The 20,180-nt window shown below is 36.0% G+C and overlaps 3 protein-coding genes across 5 annotated transcripts; 1 reads left to right on the forward strand and 2 right to left on the reverse strand.

Moving 5' to 3' along the window:
* Positions 1 to 52: 52 nt before the first annotated feature.
* LOC107227799 (geranylgeranyl transferase type-1 subunit beta) lies at positions 53 to 5,076 on the reverse strand. Its single transcript, XM_015669047.2, has 3 exons — positions 4,163 to 5,076; positions 3,405 to 3,765; positions 53 to 1,332 (listed from the first exon to the last, which is right to left on the reverse strand). The coding sequence occupies exons 1-3, from the start codon at positions 4,694 to 4,696 to the stop codon at positions 1,211 to 1,213; spliced, it is 1,017 nt and encodes a 338-aa protein (XP_015524533.2). The 5' UTR covers positions 4,697 to 5,076; the 3' UTR covers positions 53 to 1,210.
* Positions 5,077 to 5,657: 581 nt separating this feature from the next.
* On the forward strand, positions 5,658 to 19,647 carry LOC107227792 (DNA excision repair protein ERCC-1). 3 transcript variants are annotated; one of them, XM_015669038.2, is made up of 5 exons: positions 5,658 to 5,935; positions 13,894 to 14,018; positions 15,985 to 16,179; positions 18,211 to 18,396; positions 18,684 to 19,647. In XM_015669038.2, exons 1-5 carry the CDS (start codon positions 5,860 to 5,862, stop codon positions 18,933 to 18,935), a joined length of 834 nt encoding a protein of 277 aa, XP_015524524.2. In that variant the 5' UTR covers positions 5,658 to 5,859; the 3' UTR covers positions 18,936 to 19,647. The 3 variants fall into 3 exon arrangements, with proteins under 3 accessions (XP_015524524.2, XP_046590925.1, XP_015524525.1); XM_046734969.1 differs by lacking the exon at positions 13,894 to 14,018 and having other exon boundaries at positions 5,659 to 5,916; XM_015669039.2 differs by lacking the exon at positions 13,894 to 14,018 and having other exon boundaries at positions 5,660 to 5,935.
* LOC124293586 (piggyBac transposable element-derived protein 4-like) lies at positions 6,704 to 8,724 on the reverse strand. Its single transcript, XM_046734963.1, has 3 exons — positions 8,625 to 8,724; positions 8,491 to 8,533; positions 6,704 to 8,415 (listed from the first exon to the last, which is right to left on the reverse strand). Exons 1-3 carry the CDS (start codon positions 8,651 to 8,653, stop codon positions 6,712 to 6,714), a joined length of 1,776 nt encoding a protein of 591 aa, XP_046590919.1. The 5' UTR covers positions 8,654 to 8,724; the 3' UTR covers positions 6,704 to 6,711.
* Positions 19,648 to 20,180: the final 533 nt, after the last annotated feature.

Here is a 20,180-nt window from a genome sequence, read left to right on the forward strand (position 1 = left end):
GATCACTTTACTTACCTCGATGAAAGGAAAACAAGTAATAGACATAATAAAATATAATTCGAAATTATTTTATTCAGTTCTGGGATATATTGCTGTCCAATTATCTTCATTCAAATTTAAATACGTGCCTCTGTAATTAATGCTTGTTTAAGTAGAAACACTATTTCATCTAAACAAAATTCAATTGTAACAAAAACTAGAGCACTGAGAACTACTTAAGATAAAATTTCATGGAACATTGTCTTGTAGCGTTTTCAACCGGCTCAGTGCACGCCAAGTGTAGTTTCCCTAGAATTGCAGTTTTGCTATTGGTTATGAATGAGGCGAATTACACGTAGTGCATACCAAGCGCAACCAGTTGAAAACGCTAGTAATTATTACTCATCAATAATTGACTCCTAAGCGTTGTGAATCGATTTTCGAACACCCACGAATGAGCATCAAATGATTTTTATGAAAATCAATTGAATTTGCGTCAGATCATGATTCATGGAGCAATTATTTAGTGCATAAGGTTGCAATCCATATGTTGAAATTTTCGAATGTATATACATAGAGAAGATGTCTGATAACGCAATTGTAACGTTTGATAGCTGAGCTTTTATTCGTAAAAATTAAAACAACTGTAATCAGACATTAATCCCGGGAATTTGTCCAGTTCTAGCGCATCCAGCTTAGGGCAGTTCCTCTTTTGCGCTGCCGAGTTCGTGAGTAGTTTTGCCTCTGTCCTAGGGAATTTCTAGCACTGCCTTCAATACACAGTATTCACATAATTTCTTGTTTCTGAATAACCACTTTAATGAATGAAAGGTAACGAGACTTTAGAACCGTTTCAATAACAATGATAATTGACAAGTACACAATATTATCTCATCTAAATAATACATCATACTTCTGCATTACACTTAATAATTTTGTATAATATATAAATTATGTATGGAATGGCATCATAGGCATTTTGTTGTGACTCGAGAGATATCGACAATTGGCCATTGGAATAATATTATGATTTCAACAAATAGTCTAACCCGCAATACTTTTATGCTTTGTAATAGGTGTATTCTCTCCATCATCACATCATTAATGTTTGCCTTCTGTACCAAAATAGAGAGTAACACTGATTCAGGTGTGCTTTGACATGTGCGCTTGATATGAACATAATGATTACTCAATATTCGTTAACTAATCGTTCCATTTTTCACTATAGAACTCAGTCTCCTGCCCAAATTTTATGTATCTCTTCTAAATGATCAAAAGCACTCTGGGAGATGTTTAATGCTGCATTCACTGCTTGAAGGCCGGGCTCTCCGAGAAGACTTAAACCACAAAGTCCTGTAAAAATAAATGATTATTAAGGTAACCTCATGTAGACCAACCAGTCTTGAGTAGTTGTGTTGCTTGCTTTTTAACATCAGTGTTTTTTTCCATATTGCATTCGCAATGCAATAATTCACAGATAAAATAATCATAGATAGTGATCAGAAAAATCTTAGCTGTATCAGTAGAGTTCCACACATCATTAAAGATTCGAAAAAATATTTTTGTCGACAACAAATTACACACTCACGAGGCTGTATTAGTGATCAAATATTACCTACATAACTATTTTGTAAAATGTGGAAGAGGTCAAGGGTCAGAAACCTGTTTTTTTCAACGTGACATGACATAGAGAAAAGCCACCCATCAAACCCTCAATTTGTAAACTAAACCACTTTCTTCCTAAATTTCTACGTGGGTGTGTAATTTATTTGCATTCTTAATTATTTCTCCGCTTGATTTCGAATATTTAAAACGGATTGGGTTCAAAAATATTGTACTACAGTTTTGAATTTTTTTCCACCCAAATAAAATAGAGTTTGTGAATTTGAGACAATACTTTAGGACGTTGTTTTTATATACTGTTCTTAAGTATTCTGTATCTAGGCCATTTCTACTTGCACATAATTTTTTTTTTCAATATATTTTCAATGTCATTCACTTTCTGGCACTTTGCACTGTATCACAAAAACACGATTTGTTATTTGGGATTAAAAAGTAGTAATGTTCTAGCAATTTGACAATTAGCAACAATTCTGATTTCAATAAAATGGAGATAGCCCGTTTTGTGTAAAAAGATGAAAGTTTTGCCTGGTTCCAGAGCAAAGGTGTGGGTAGTTTAGTTTAAGGGATAACACCACTGTAAAAACCTAAAAATTTTACGATTTTTTTTTTGGATTGAAGACAAGGTAATAAGATAATAATATTTAAGGAAATTATTGGGCATACGTTTAAGTATAATACAAAAAAATATCAACAACAAATGTTCAAAAATGGTACCACTGCAGTTCTGTAGTTATTGATATGTAGATTGAGTGATTTAAAATTTTTTTATCCATATTCAACTTTTCACCAGTTACGCCGCATGCTCCTGAATTCAACATGACTCGCAAGAATGACTCTAGTGTCGCCGTTACAGAATATTTGTTGATGATAATGTTTTGTATTATATTTAAATATATGCCTAATAACTTCCTGAAATATCATTATTTTATGACCTTTTCTTCCATTTGAAAAAAATTGTCAAAAAAACGCTTTCCCTTTGTTTATATAGTAGACTTACCTCTTGAGGGATATAAGCAAATGAAATGGGAAATTAATTTAAAGTTGACTAAAAGAGGAAAAGGTACCTAAAAAGGCGAAGAGAAAGAAATTCTTCATCAAGATTTGAACAGACTGCAAGATCTCCGAACTAGAAATTTTTCCTAATTTTTCTGCGATTCCCGTTTTTCTTGTTTTTCTCTTTCAGTCACATTACGCGAGTTTTTTTTAAATTTATGATATCACGTCTTCTGAAGTTACTGCACGTTTATCTTTTCTAAGGGCTCAATATTGTCGTCTGATTATGAAGAATTTACCATACAAATTTGATCAAAATTAATTATGGCTAACAGCGATTTCACACGATTTACTGACAGGCTATTGAATTTAAAAAAAAAAAACTAAGTTTTCGCAACTGGTGTTTCTCGGTCACGTCTTATAATATACTAAGATGAGAGTGAAATTGAAAAAGTGAGATTCACGCCTAATCGTGAGTTAAAATGGTTTGGAATGCCTGCATTGTCTTATTCTTCAAAAGTTAGAAGAGAGCAGAAAAAATCTAATGACAGTTGCTTATTGTGAATTTCCACATCTTTTCAAGTATTTACAGATAGTATAAAAATAAAAAACAGCTCTTAAACACTTGAACTGATACTGCAACTCTTCAATGCCTTCACGTCACAGCAATTCATGATATCACGCATTTTGGTTAATAAAATATCAGAAAAAAAGCAATAAAATTATAATTAGTAGGGCAAAGGTAGCCATGTAAAAATTAGTAGTCTAACGAATGAACAGTATGATGTAACATGTTATTTTAAATTTACCTAGATAGGTATGTAAAGGATCTGGTGCAGAAGTATCAAACTTTGATAAACCGCCCAGAACTGAATCTTGTGTTGTGAGGACATAAGCTCGATTCTCTGTAGCATCAGTAAGATGTCTGACGCCTAAAATTTGTAGTGTAGCTCCCACCCAAAAACTATAACAAGTGTCTTCAGGTTTGTTGGGTCTTCCGTGAAAACCACCGATTTGCCTCATGAGACACCAATATCTCAACCTATTCAACTGCTTTTCACTCAAGGCACTTGTCAGATTGTCCATCAAGAGCAGGCTTGCTACTGCACAGAATGTACTTCCACCATGGGACTCCAGACCAGGACCCTGACCAATTCCTCCATCGTAGGACTAAAAATTAATAGCATTTTGAGTTATAGGAAATCTGTCTATATAATAGTTCTGATACATGTATATAAATATGAATAAGTAAGATAATAAAGGAATATTGAAAAGAAAATTATTATGAGTTTGGAAATATACTTTTCATACATGGATCTAAGCAAATTTGATTAAAATCAAGAGAATTTTAACCTCGTAACTACGACGGTAAGAGTAAATTATAGTAATACAGATTCGAACATTTAGAATTGATGCATTTTTCAAGCATATTATGGAAAGCAAATTCCAAATTTCTTTACACTGAATGTAGTTCAGCTCTGTAATAAGACCTGTCAAAGTAATAATAATGCTCATTATCTAATGCCTAGCCAAGTTTTATGACCAAATAATCCAGTTTATTGCTCACAATGCTTTCTTTGATATAGTTAATAGCTTTGCGCTTGTCAATGCCTGACCAATCATCAAGAATCGCCGAAATGCAGCAAGCACAATAGATAAACCTCATATCGCTTTCACTACCGGTTAATGTGGCTGTGAATGAACCGTCGTCATTTTGGCAAGCGCGAACACCTTGGATGATAGACTTTTTATCTATCCGACTAAGATCATCCCCTAAAGTTAAAAGGGAAGCAAGCCCAAGATACGTCATGGCAAGATGTCCGGTCTGGTATTTGCTAGCTTCCTTGGGGACAGAAGTTGATCCCTGAAATCCAGACCTTGGGCCAGCTCCACGAACTTGAAGGCGGTATATCCATTCAATGGCCTCAGACCGTTTCTGTTCGCTTAATACATCCAATGAATTTAAAACATCAAGGCCAGAGAGGGCGAAAAACGCCATTGTTAACCTGATGGAATCGTGCACTGCCAACTGATTGGGCAGTAGATGAATAAATCTTTGGAAGTATTTGGCATGTTGGTGCTTCGCCAGTGTTACAGTCATATTTTTGACAGCCGTGCGGTGAGCGGCTGATTTAAATGCGTGTATAACAGCCGGATTTCCCTCAGGACGTGTCACTCGTGCGCTCGAGATACTGCACTGATTTTTTAACTTATTCTACACTATTTGGCAATATACAATTTAAACATCTTTTGAGCCACGCCTTTCAGCTGAGTTGTACGTATCGATAAGTTATTATCATGCTGAGAGATCGTTACTTGTTCACCGAGTAACCACAAAACCGCGATAACATCACGAGGAGTTTTCTACTACTTGACTTCGTCAACTTACTTAATCACCGGTGACCACTCTCATGTTTACACCAGTTTTCACCATATAGACACGATATCCACGATACAGATTTTATACGGTTCATTTCAATGACTCACCAACCATACGGTGTGGATATAAGTAGGAAATTCTCTAGTTGGATTTCACTGGCTGTGTCGGTGTGCACCATAGAGCATATACTACCGAAGGTAGCTACCCATGCCGTCAATCTCGCGAAAACTATGGCCAACCAAGCAGGCCAACCAGATTGTAGAGCGAGAGAGATAGGCTGTGTGTATGCAGTAGACGGCATGAATGCTCTATCACTCGTTCGCCACACTTTCTGCACACGCGAGACCTCCTTCAGTAGTGTATGCTCTAAGGCGCGCACTGGTATGGGTATGCTCTTAAAGGTAAGATTTCGGCCGTGTTCGTAAATTGACTGCCAGTACTAAAAATTCCCTAGGACAGAGACAGAGCTATTTGTGAACTCGGTAGCACAAAAGAGATGAAAGATTGCCGACAGCACTGTCAGTCAATTTTCGAACACGGCCTTCATGGGTAGCAGCAGTTTAGTAACTTACTAGATATTACTATCATCTGCCTAGTGATTTGACGCACAGTAGCAGCGCTGCTCATGAAATGTCTTGAGTTTGCTGCTCTGCTGGAGGTTGACGGCATGGGTAGCTACTTCTAGTTGTATATGCTCTAAGGCTGCACATGTAAATCCAGCCTAATGCTTCAGTTTTGCTAGGTTACTTTTCTCTGAACTCGACAACCATTCAAAAGTAGAAAACGAAAGGAAAAATTCTTTGTTTTCAAATATATACGTGCGGATGTATAAAATTCAGTGACATTGTACCTCAGCCAAACAAAAATCTACTAGTAAAAACGTTATGGATCGAAGTAAACAAGATGCAGATGACACTTCGTCGCCTCCAAAACAACCCAAAGTTAGTTCTACGCTTGGCGGTACGTTACTTTTGCGTGTGCACGGTGGAAACAATTGTAGAAACAGTCCCACGGCGCTGTATCTAATGTAACAAGATTTTACGCCGCTAGAACTTGTATATTTTTTTTAGATCTGCACTGTGTTCGTTGAGAGTGAACCAAAGTACGGTAACCGTTGGGTCTTAGGCTAAACAATAAGCCGTCACCGCCTTTGAGGTTATGAAACGTGTTTTCAAAACAAGTTCCATCCGTTGTTGCATGGATTCATGGTTAGTTTTTTTTTTATCGAAGTAAAGGTCGATCGCTGTAGAATCCCCCCCCCCTCCCTGCGTAGTCGTGATTTTAAAAAATGTCAAATTGTGTACTGTTGCATGGCGTAATCGAAAAATTTTCCGCTCTACTTCGTAACGAGAAGAAAATAATTTTTACTGGAAAGCTGATTATATATGACAGTCAACCCTTCCACTACTTAATTTTGGGAATTTCCGATAATTGACCAGGTCATTTTGAAGAGTAAATTACTCCCTCTCAAATCATGGTTTAATTAAATTTGGCGTTAACCCTTTCGGTACGGACGCATTCTACGTCGCGCCGTCCCCGCTGACCGAGCAGTCGCGGTAAGCGTCCGTACTTGCGGAACAACTACAAGCGCCCGTCAGACGCACAATACCACGCTATCTTACGCAGAGCGAGTGCAGTCGCTCGTAAAAAAAAATGCTTAAAAAATTATAACAATGCAATTAGAAAATATAATTTAATAATATAAATGAAACACATAAACATCCAGATTTTATAATTTAATAATGTAATTTTGTATGATAAGTTTGAAAGCACGGGTATACGCAAAGGCCTACGTCACATGTTTTACATTGATAATGTGATTGTCGTTGAACACCATTCTTAATACAAACAACACACTTTCTCAGTGCACTTTTTCTTTTTGTTTTCTCGTTAGTGTAAATCGCTGGGAAATGTCTACCAGTAAGTCTCAAAGGATATTTATCCGCAGATTTAGGACCGCTATGTCTAACATCGTTTTTATGATATTTTCGAAAAATTTGCCGTACTAATTCAAGATGAAAAGCAGCTATAGAAATATCTTTTTCTGTTTTGTATTTATATAAGCAATAAGAATTCCAAACGGCAATATCTAGCAAATGAAAAAAGTATTTCTTGTACCATTTTATAGATTTTCTAACGGATTTAATAGAACTTATGACCATATCACATTTGTCGACAGCTCCCATTGACAAATTATAATCGACTATACATTTAGGTTTATATACGATTTCTTGCGTCCTATAATTTCTTTTTCCTGTAGATATAAATTCGCTAGTATGGAAAGTAGATAACATAAGTACGTCCGTTTTATCTCGCCATTTAAGGGCCAGCAAATTACTTGATGTCCGAAAATCAACCTCGCCTTTTTCTAATTTTCTGTCCATTACAGGCATTCCTTTTCGTCTTCGCTTTACAGTTCCACAAGCATTCGTTACATTTGTATGTAATAAATTAAAAAGAGCGGGACTGCTATAATAATTATCAACATACAGTGAATGACCTTTTCCCAAGTACGGTTTCAAAAGTGTTAAAACGATGTTTCCTGTTTTGCCAATGTTTTCCATGTTCTCTGTCACGTGTGACTCACTGCCCGTATATACGATATCTAGTACATAGCCAGTTTTACAATCACATAATACATATGATTCGATGCCAAATCGGCTTCTCTTGGCCGGTATATACTGTTTAAAAGATAGCTTACCTTTGTACAGTAATAGACTTTCATGTATACATAAATTTTGAAACGGATAAAACAAATCTTTGAACGATTTTTGAAGTCTGCTTGAAACGCTACTAATTTTTTGCAACCGATCACAAGAATTTTGATTATCATCACTAAAATGCAACATTTTCAATAAAACTAAATATCTATCTCTACACATAATTTCGCTAAAAATATCAGATTTTAAAAGTTTATCCTTGGACCAATATTCACGAAGCGCTAATTTTTTATTTCGTGACATTAGTAAGGTACAAGCGAGAAAACAGTATAGTTCGTCAACAGTTGTTCCAATTTTGACACGACACGTCTTATCACTTACTATACGTGCCCAATACTCATTTGTCTTATCTACAATAAAGCCTACAAGATCAGGTGAAAAGAATGATTCAAAATAATGTAATATTGTAGAGGAAAATTGTAAGTTTTCTGTCTGAAGTCCGGAATTGGAAAGATCAAAATTATGAAATGTTAATTCAGCATTCTTCGTAGTCCATTGGATATTATGGAATGAAGTTGATGGCAAAGCATCTTCAATATTATCATCTTCTGATGCTGACGTGCTAAGTACTTTTATCCGACGAATTGGCTTCTTTCTAGTATAAATATTATTGATTGCACTATCGCTATTGGACTCCGAAGATTTGTCGTATATCTCATTGCTCTCATTTTCGATGGAGTAACAGTTTCCTTTCCTTCTTTTGCAATTCCTCTTCATTATCTTTGAGGGGTACAAAATAAACGAAAAATATAATAAAATGAAATGATGTGATAATGCAGAAAAATTAACACATACCGTGAAAATATTCCGAATGTCTGAGCGAGCTGAGACAAGCGTACTGTACAAATATGTTTCTTATAGTGTTGCTCGTTTCGTCAGTTTATTATTAGGCAGCGTAAAACATGTGCAAAATACTTGCGATGGATTACCATGGAGATAACATATATATTCTGCTCATGAAGAGTCGCGAGTGACCTAAGTCACCGTTCGCACATAACGAGCGTCAAATGTTGGTCTACCATGGTCACCGCTCGTACAAAGCGAGCGTCATATGTTGGGTTCAGCGTTCCCAACCCCGTCGATCAGAATTATTGTGGCCAGGGCCGTAGCATTATCGTACGTATAAGAAAATTCTAGTACTTTTCGAAAAACCTGAAAAACGTAAAACTTATTGATTGAAAAGAAACAAAAAGCACTGTAAACACAAAAGCCCTGAAAACAGCGCAGCCAATCTCAACGCTCGGATGCTCGGAAACACACTTTCTGCTTTTTGTTAGCGAATGAAAACGGTGCTCGTGAGCCGCCTGAGCGGCCTGAGTGTAGCCGGGCAGCTGCCTAGTGGTCCTTTAGTGAAACGCACCGATGGTTGAACCGTGGGTCGAACGGAAAATATGGGGAATCGAGGCGAAAAAAAAAATATTAAAGCTAAACATCGACGAGGAAGAAAATCCGAAAGAAACGAGGAAAAATTCACATGTGATGCAGTGAAAGTGAAATTATAGTACATTTACGGGTTATAGGACGGGTCCAATGTTACATAGTGCCGGCAGTGAAATCATGTGACATGTACTATAATTATGTTACGGTTGGGAACACTGGTTGGGTTACCATGGTCACCGCTCGTACAGAGCGAGCGTCAGGCGTTGGGGGACTATAGTCACCGCTCGGGCCGAAAGGGTTAAGTAAGTTTCAGTGGGTTTTATCATGAAAGAATTTCTTAAGATGTCTTCGATATGAAGAAATTCGATATGACATCTAGTCAAAAAAATTCGTAACTGTCATTGTGCGAATTATGCACTCCTGTAAAGTTCCGAGCTCGCACGAAAAAGTTATTGGGGATTTTCAAACGCAAAATCAGTTTTGTCGACATAAAAAAGTTCCGCTTCGAGTTTCGGTTCTTTTCGAAAGAGTTCTGAGTAGCCCTAAAAGAGTTCTGTCGATAGTTCTTATGAAATTTTTCGATCCGAGCTCGAACGAAAAATTTATTCGAAGTTTTGAAGTTTTATTTTTGTGAATTTGGCCCCTCATCCGTGTAAAATTTTTTTAGGGGGGTTTTTACACCCCTAATAGTAGAACTATTACTAAAATCGATAAAGAACTCTAGAACTGTTTGAAATGAACCTAGAACTCCGTTCATAATTTCAATATTCGAAAAATGCGGGGCTAACTCTTCACAGGGGTGAATTATGCGCTCTTTATTTCCGAGTCTCAGATTACTCACTATTAACTCATCGAGAAACGCATTTCGTGCGTTGATACCGTTTTTATGTTGTTGAGCGGCCTCCCCAATCTCGTAATATCAGCTCATCTAAAAACTCGGCTATACCATTTTCAAGTGTGAATTATCCGTTCTTCATTTTCGGTGAAATCAAATTTGCACCGGCTTCCTTTCCGTCTTTTCAGCGTAAAAATCATATTTCACGATCGCAATTTTTTTTGCAACATATTTGTAGTGACACCTCATTTATTTATGGTTAGCACTGTTTCGGAATAGAGGTACAGCGCGAGGAGGAGGGCTTAGCTTACTTCCACCCGCTCCGCCCTCCTCGCCACCCCCTCATCCTCCCAGGGGGGCTTCAGACAAGAAACTTGTGTTGTGTTTATCTTACAATCTATTTATGTGATTGACTTTGCTAGTTGCAAGTATGCATTCCTTGGCATCACGGTGGCGCGAAGTAAACAATACTTGGATGTATGTGTTCAGCATTGCATGTAACATGCGCGACCTGCAATTTTTTTGCACAATTGATTCGTGTAATAATAATGATAATAATAATGATATTGACTTGCAAACCCGCCACATCCTTTCGGGTACGTCCCCATAAACCAATAGCTTCTGCGAGGCGAGGGGGGGATGGGTTAACCGTAGTCACATGCGTCCCATAAGGTTATGATAATAGTTAAAATATGTAAGTGACATTAAATTTGTGTGGTGGATAAAATCGTAGGTAAAACTGACTGTGGCGAAATACGATCCGAACTTGGCCAATATGAAGTCTCTACCATTAAATGGGAAAGTGAAGTAGAACCATCCGACAATTAAATTACAAGCCTGCAACTTATAATTATTTCAACTAACGATTTTAAAACAACTATATTGTGTCGAATTGGTAATTTTTTGGTTCACTCATAAACGCTAATTGTTGTATGATGAAAATGCAATTGGGCGCTATTTACATGGAGAATAAGTGACAGATAGTTTCATTTTATTTTACGATTTCGTGGCAGGTATATTTCATATTGCTGACCACGTTTGAGTCGTATTGCTGTACTCAGTTTTTGCTATCTACGTCAAAGTGTCCCATATTTTGACTACTATCATCAAAGCCTTATATGCATCATTGGCGCAAAAAAGTCGCAGCCAGCGCAATTTTACATGCAATATAGAATATTTTAGTTTTCTTACCATTGTTTTTTGCACGTCGCAATAACGTTGAGCCTCGAGTTCCGTCGCCAACGGAAGATAACCTATTTAATTTAACCAACTCGCAGCCTGGTTGACCACACCGAGGGTGAACAGCACGCGATTGTCCAATGGCTCCTACCAAAGTCCATCGTTGTATACACCGACTTGAGGAAAACCTATCAGGCAGTCTAAAAGTCAATCAATATCTAAGAGGCGGTTGTGTGATCCTCGCCAAGGTTTTTGCTCTGTTTTACCTTTGCGCTTTGTCGCTGGAGCACATAAGGATCCGCATCATGCCACCCTGGGAAATGAGCATCTGACCGTCTTCCACCCATCCAAACTCTGTTTGCTTTGTTGAACAACGAAGATCCATATTTCAACCACCGTATACATATTCCTCATATGTTATTTTGCATATTTTTGTAGTAGAGTATTCATTTAATAAATCGGAATAACAAAACTGTAATTAAACTCAACTCTTGGCTATGAACCTTGCCCCTGCTAGTGCGTAAGGGCTATTCCGCGTCAACCGGATCAGTCATCTCTCAGATATTTTTTTAATTTGGCATGTGGATTGTGTGGGAGGAGTTAGATTTTTGTGCCAAAGCGCGAATCTCATAATGCAAAATTCGATTTTTTATTAACAATAACAAATTAGACTCCCATTTTTTTCAAAAATTCATAACTTTGGCAAAAAATTAGATACAATATATTTTTTTTTTCAAATTACGCGGAAAGCTCCATAGAATTTAAAAAAAAATACGAAATGGTAAAAAAAGTTGTTATCAATTGTTTATTTAACAATTAATTTTTCAAAGATTTTTAAAACAGTGACTGACACGATCAAAAAATTTTTTTAAAATTCTGACATGTTCCTTGAACTGTACTACAACCTGTAAATTAATTCCAGAGGGGTGTTTTTCTTCGTTTTCGAGTTAAAAATCATTAAAGGTGTCGATGCGTATGAAATTGCGGCGCGCCGAGTCTCTACGTAATGGCGGGCGGCCGGTTGCCGTCCACCGCTACCCCGCGGTGACGTCGCAGCGTTATTTTAGAGTCATTTTCACGATGTAGGACATGATTAAAGAATCTGAAAAAAAATACTGTACCTTCACAAGGCCTGCTCAAAGCGATAAGTGAAGTTTCAGGAATGTGTTTTTCACCGTTTTTTTATTACAGAGATTCAAAATAACGGTTACACACCATGAGAGTGCACATAAGTGATAATAATTACATAACTTGCTACGTATTTTAAAATAAAAACACATTCCTGAAACTTCACTTATCGCTTTGAACAGGCCTTGTGAAGGTACAGAATTTTTTCAGTCTCTTCAATCATGTCCTACATCGTGAAAATGACTCTAAAATAACGCTGCGACGTCACCGCGGGGTAGCGGTGGACGGCAACCGGCCGCCCGCCATTACGTAGAGACTCGGCGCGCCGCAATTTCATACGCATCGACACCTTTAATGATTTTTTACTCGAAAACGAAGAAAAACACCCCTCTGGAATTAATTCACAGATTGTAGTACAGTTCAAGAAACATGTCAGAATTTAAAAAAAATTTTTTGATCGTGTCAGTCACTGTTTTAAAAATCTTTGAAAAATTAATTGTTAAATAAACAATTGATAACAACTTTTTTTTACCATTTCGTATTTTTTTTTAAATTCTATGGAACTTTCCGCGTAATTTGAAAAAAATATATATTGTATCTAATTTTTTGCCAAAGTTATGAATTTTTGAAAAAAATGGGAGTCTAATTTGTTATTGTTAATAAAAAATCGAATTTTGCATTATGAGATTCGCGCTTTGGCACAAAAATCTAACTCCTCCCACACAATCCACATGCCAAATTAAAAAAATATCTGAGAGATGACTGATCCGGTTGACGCGGAATAGCCCGTAAGGGTTAATTGCAGTAAGTGGAACTCGCACTTTAACAGAGCGAAGAACAAACCAGGTACTTTTTTTAAGCCGCTCGGGAGGTACCTGTCAAAATTGTGCCTCAGGCGGTGTCTGGAGACAACCGTCTGCACCTAACACGCCAAAGAATGCATTATTGCAACTCGTGGTAATACGCGGTGATATAATCATTTCAATTAAACAAGTTAATTTAAAAATAAAATAAAGTTCGATAGCGACGAATGGATAATTTAAATCAAAATGCTTCTAGTTTTTAAGTCAATAAAGTTCTATGTGCAACACTGAAATGAAAGCCGATTATTCCCGGAGGTGATTGCTGCCTGAGCGAAGCGAGAAACACACCCCCGGGAATAATCTTCAACTTTATTCCCTTGTTACATAATGTAATATTCCAGGATCAAGAGTATATCGTTCACCCTTAAAAATGGCATAATCGAATATTCAGACGAGCTCGTATTCACAGGTTGAAAATAAGGCATGTACGTAAACAGCGAATCTACCGTGCGTGACTGTGCCTCGTTCTGAACGGCAAAACTGTTTGGCCAAATATTTTCTCCATGCACTTTGAATTTCGGTATCCGCAGTGCAAAGTTTTCAGAATATATCCACTGACACGGACTCTAAATTTTTCTTAGTTAGCCCATATTTGCAAATTTGTAGGCTATTACAATTAGCTAACGCGATTAATTTATACTTCTTTACCACCTCACAGCATTTCCTGATAATATTTGTCTGTTACCTGTTTTCGTCTATGAATTCCCTATTATATTATCAAACATGCTTCTACAAGCTATTTTTAATCTGCCATTTCGCACAATTCAGCTAGTTTTGGTTCTTATAGATTGTATGATTTTTGTTTACCGGTAGCTGCTTTCACCAACTTGAAGAAGTCAGAATTTTTCAAAGAAGACTTGCCACAGAATAATGTAGCTGGACCGTCGAAGCCTAAAGGAGCGCTGAAGTTGAATGCTATCCTTGTTAGTCCTAAACAGGTGCGCTAAAATCACTCATGCAAATAACCGAGTTCTTAAAATAAGTCGAGGTTAAAGTTATAAATAATTGTTGGACGTTATTTCTCGCATCGTCAAAGTAATAATTTTTGCATTATTCTTGATTTTTTCGGCTTAATAATTTTGCATATTCTTGAGACCTTGTGGTCGCCTTTTAAATACATATTTCATTTAACAGTTCTTACTATCAAGAATTGCTGATTATTATTGGAAGCAATGTCTAGGGTCAGATTTTCATAACGTCGAAGATATTACCAGGGGCCTCACTCTTTACGCATATGATAGGTAGAAATCGTTATACTTAATGCCAGAAAAGTACTCACCATTTAATTTTTACAAGTAAGTGAAATGACGTTAAAGGAATCGTGATGTTAATGCAGCGATGTACTTTTAGGAAAAATCGTTATATCGCAACTTTAGGATTATCTGAAATTCAATAAACCATAATAATTGTTAAGAAAAATATATTCATATAATGCAACGCCACACGGAGATAATAAAAGAGCAGATTTTACTCGAAACTGCAGGAAAAGAGGACACATCTGTTTTTTTCGTAAACTATACTTCGTAAAATGTAGAATTTACTGTAGAATCAGTGAAAATCACTGTGTAGAGTAAAATTTGCTACTTTTATAGTAAAAAATATAGTTCGCATGGGCATTTTTTTCCAAAACCCTGATGTGTCTCTCTTTTTCTTCTCTCCGTGCAACTGCTTAAAAGCTGCAAATTAATTTGATTGTCTTCAATATTTTGCTACCTTAACATTACTTACTTTGGCCTTGTAGATTTTCGATATTGTCATTTTTCGAAAAATTGACTTTTCGAAATGCTCCGAAAACACTCAATCAATTTGATGCGTTTGCAAATCTAGTTTTTGAAGAAAATTGCATTCCAAAAAAACAAATCAGCAAATTATCCTAACGTGCCATCAATGCTTCATGGCTGGCAGTCCTGTTGCAAAAGCTTTCCTTCATTAATGAGCTAATTCTGATGAAATCTTGTTGTATATCACGATGCGTCGCACGGACGTGCTAAGTTTTATAAAAATCGAGAACTGTCACGTCGTGAGGTTTAATTACGAGGTTATTTGTAAATACAATACCTACCAGTATGTGTTCCATGCCAAATCATACAGATAGTACCCAAGGCCTACCTCACCAATTCGCTTTAAGCTTTTATATATTGTACATTAAAAAACATCGGGCACGAATTTTTTTTTTACTTGGTAATCTGGCCGGATAAGGAACAGAAATGATCCCTAAAGTTTGCCTTTCAGAAGTAAAGGATGCATTCCCTGAGTCTGAAAATAACGTACCTGTCATTGTCTGTAATGTTTTTAATGCATTACAACATATCACAGAATGAAGAAAATCGGAGAGCTATAATCTCAGGTACACTTATCGGAAATCGCCCACTTTCGGCACTTGTAACACAGTATATTACTAAAAATTCAGCGATTAAACCTCAGGTGTTCAGGATCTACATATACTCGAATTAACCTGAACTGGTCTTCTATACAAACGGTTCTGAAGGAAAAGTGGAAGTTTTCTTAAACTGTAAATATCAGGTGTAGATTACAGTAATATATTTTGTACTCTACACGCGCGGTGCATTGGCGTTAAAATAGAAAATTTAATTAAAGATATTTGAAAAAAATTAACTTCCACGCTCGAGTTTGTGAAGTTTTTTTTGAATTAATTCGATTTGTGGTTTTTCAAAATCAATTGGGACTTTTTTTAACAAAAAATTTGAAAATGCATAGACTGTGAACGAGTTATTCGAAAAACAAAAACCAAAAAATGTGGATGATATTCTTGGGCCGTATCACGACCTAGCGAATTGAGTTGGTATGGAACACCTCATATACCAGTCCTATTCCTGAAGCAATGTGCAAAATTGAAATCGGACACAAAACATATCAAAATTAAAATTCACTTATCATTTCTAGAAAGGAAATCCTTTGCTGAAGTCTATAACCAGTGTTCCCTGGGAGTTTGATGATATAGTTCCAGACTACGTGATGGGCAGAGGAACGTGTGCACTCTTCCTCTCGATACGCTATCACCAATTGAATCCAGATTATATCCACGACCGGCTCAAGTTATTAGGCAAAGCGTATGATCTCCGAGTTCTATTGGCCCAGGTGATTATACTCGTATATTTAAGGATGTACTGGCAATACATTCTCAACCAAAAGTGAGTCTCGTCAACAATATTGAATACTTTATGATAAGATAAAAATCGGAAAAAATCAACCACAATATAGACGATGAGAAAATTGAATTTGAATGATAATAGTGTCGAATGTTGTCAATAAATTGTTTAACAAATTTATACGGAATGTTTTTTTTTTGTCATGTGAAATGAATTCGTTGATTTTTTTGAATACACATGAATTTTTAAAGAATTTCCTCATTATTTCGAAATTACTGTTTTCGAAAATTTGCAGAGGCTGTATTTGCGAAACCGTTGGCTCGATGTCGCGGAAACTTCTTAATTAAAATGTGCAACGTTTTTACGAAAACGTGTCCAACATTCACGATTTTTCCTCCATTTTTCAAAATTTAAAAATTCGAAAACGGTAATTTCCGAATAATGAGGAAATTCTTTAAAAAATTATGTGTATTCGGAATAAGGAACAAATCCATTATACATGACATAGAAAAAAATTGCGTGAAAATTTCTGAAACAATCTTTGGTTTAAACAATTTATTGATAGTTTTTGGACATTATTATTATTCAAATTTATTTACCTTATCATAAAGTATTCAATATTGTCGACGAGACTCACTTTTGGTTGAGAATGTATAGCCAATACATGCATGAGATTTAACCCTTCAACGAAAATTACAAAGCCGCATGAACCCGGAGGATTCGGCCAATTGTGGACCAATTCAGCTAGGACCGATATTTTGTCATACGACGTAATAATCGAATGATTCGTAGAATATAACTACAAAGCCGATCTTGCAATGAAATAAATAGATAAAAGCGGCACGATATTTATTTAGCCTTATAGCTGACAAAGTTCATTTTACGATAACAGCACGATCATCTTACGAAAAATTCTAAATGGATTCGAAGTTTTAAGGAAAAATTATCTCGATTATCATAAGTACTCCTCAATCGATTATGTAACACCATACTCAGAACAGCTTAAAATGATTTTTTTTTATATGATACACATTTAAAAAACACGTAAACAACACTTTATCCTGTTCGCTACAAAGGTTAACAACATTCTTTCAACAAATGAGTTATGTCAGTTGAGATCTGGTAACAATTTCGGTTTCTTTATTTTCAAATTTAGACGAGGCGTTGTCTCTTCTCTACATTTCTACATATATTATAAAACACAACGTCTCTCTGTTTGTCTGTATTGTAACGTTTTAAGACGTTACAAAATAAATATGGGTTCTAAATAATTAGAGAGTCAATTAAAGGCGCAAATAAAAATGTTATGGAGAAGCTTTAATAGCAGAGAACGTGTTTTCAGTTTAAAGTCTGAAACAAGACTTTTTTCACAATAATGTTGGTTGACGCAGCAACCTTATTCTTTTTAAAGACATAAGAGGTTTATAAACTTTTATCTATGATGACTACTAGATCATTAAAAAAGGGGTAAGACGGGTGATTTCACCCTTTCTAACAGTATGTTCGCTTATAACTTCAGAACTACTGAACCGATTGAGATTCTTTTTATTTTTTTCTTTGATAGCTACAACGTCTGATCAGATTTTCAAATCAATAGTTATGAAGATATAACAATATTTGTAAACCAAGTCGGAACGGGATCACACACTCATGCGAAAGCCGACTAAATTCTTACGGATAGAGGAAAGTTATGTTCAAAAGTTTTCAAAGTCTTTATAAGCTCTACAAAAAAATTCTATGACAGTATATGGCTATGTCTAATAGTTTTGCCAAAGTATTTAAATCGCAGGTAGAGCCGCAATGGGCTGCTAGTTTTGACTAAATGCACTTTCAGGACTGTAACAGAAATTATTTGAATTGATGAAGACTTATCGTCAGCAAATTGAATCCTTCTATTCTCAGTGTAGCTATATTTATTTATAACCGGATATTAATTGATTTACAATTGAAGTAGTAAATACTGAAATAAATTTTAGACTTGATAATACACATTGATAGACTTTGACAAAAATTTCATCAGGTCGATGTTGCTGAGCCTCACCATTCTTTGAAGCACTTGACGAGAATATGTATTCTAGCTGATTTGACCTTGATGCTAGCTTGGAATGCTGAAGATGCTGGCAAGATCATCGAAACATACAAGATCTATGAAAATAAACCTCCTGACATGATTATGGAACGAGGAAATGTATCTTCACATGAGAAAGTAAGCAAGGTTTCAATAGTAGAATTTTGGTAATTTCAAACTTTGAAGCAAGTCGACGTATTGAGTTAATTTCCAATCACTGGAGACATTCAACTGTCAGATTTAGGAGTTTTTTAATACTGTAGTTTTAACAAGACATACTATCTATAATCGTTGATAAACCTTTGCGACTTCAGTCTAATTTTAAATTACGCCTAAATAAGCTGTGTGTCAAATTCAAATTGTTTGATAATATTTTTAAATTACGAAACGTACGAAATTTATGTACGGGCGTTTTTTATTTCAAGCTCATCAATGCATTGACATCAGTAAGATCTGTGAATAAAACGGACGCAATGACTCTTTTGTCAACGTTTGGGTCTGTGGAGAAAGTCGTCAAAGCCTCCAGTGAAGCATTGGGTCTCTGTCCTGGGTTCGGACTCCAAAAGGCGATTCGTCTCCATAAAACATTGCATGAACCGTTTTTGAGAGATTCAAGATTGCATTCAAAAAAGGTAGTAAAAACTACGACATCAACAGATGAACCCAACGTCATTTAGAAATTACCATTGAAAATAACTTACCTTTACTCTATTCGCTGGCGAAGTTCCCTTTGTAATGTGTAAGATTGTGAAGATATTTCCTGATCATTTCATTAAATAATAACGCTAATGTTACCTTCATCCTTGATTTACTACAGAATAAGAATTGATAATGTGAAGAATGTATTTAATATGAAATGTTTAGTGAAATCCGACGGTGATACTTCATTGTCACACTTATTCTTCAAGTTTGAGGAAACCTCCTGGTTGCATCTTATCCGCTATACATGTAGTACTTGTGCTTCTGAATGTAATTTCATTCAAACAATGTCAAATATTACTACGTTGATAATTAATCATGCTGAAGTTAGCAACGTTATTATAACGATTCATATTGAGGAAAACCGTTATTTCGGAATTTCTAAATTTTCTAAAACTCGGTAAGCCGTAATAATGTAAGACATATTCATATTTTGAAAATTTAGCTCCTTCAACGTCATTCTAAAATTGGAAAATAGTGAACTTTTTTCCATTGCTTCGTTCCAATAACGTTACCGACTTCAACCTCCTTGATAATTGAAAGGTGAGAAAAACATGTCCATTCATGGATCAACACGACAGACTGAATTTTTACAATTGTTAAGGTAGTTATTAAATTTTCAATTCGATACATCACTGTAATACCATGTGGTCTAGAAAAACATTATTAAATTTCTGTATACATATCATACATGCTACAGCCATGTTTCAATTCGTTGAAATATGGCCCTTTTGTGTGACTTACGTTAGTACACTAATTCTTGGTAGCACACGTGTTAATTACGTGGCAAGAATAAAACGTTGTGCATAACAGTGAACACCTTGGCCGAATTGAAATACGATCTATGTATTCTTTATGAAATACCAATGTTCGAAATAATATGCGACTGCGATTCGATACGAACTATGTGACAATGACTCCCAATCTCTCACGTCGGCTGCATCGCCAGTCATTGTCACATAATTCGTCTAGAATAATTCGTACAGAATCGAGTTCATATTTTGTTTCGGGCCGAAAACGAGTTAGCCGGAAGCCCAAGGCATTAATGAGCATTGCTGTACATTACTCGTGCAATTGAAGCAATTTTTTTCGGCTCCTGCCGACAACTTCGCACTCGTATTTGTGTGAACACAGAACTCGCCTTTGCGGTTCACGCTGCATACCTCACACTCGTCGGAAATCACCCACTTCACGCACTAGTTGTAACTTGATATACTTTTTGT

Source organism: Neodiprion lecontei, chromosome 3 (assembly GCF_021901455.1).
Source record: "Neodiprion lecontei isolate iyNeoLeco1 chromosome 3, iyNeoLeco1.1, whole genome shotgun sequence".
Lineage (NCBI taxonomy): Eukaryota > Metazoa > Arthropoda > Insecta > Hymenoptera > Diprionidae > Neodiprion > Neodiprion lecontei.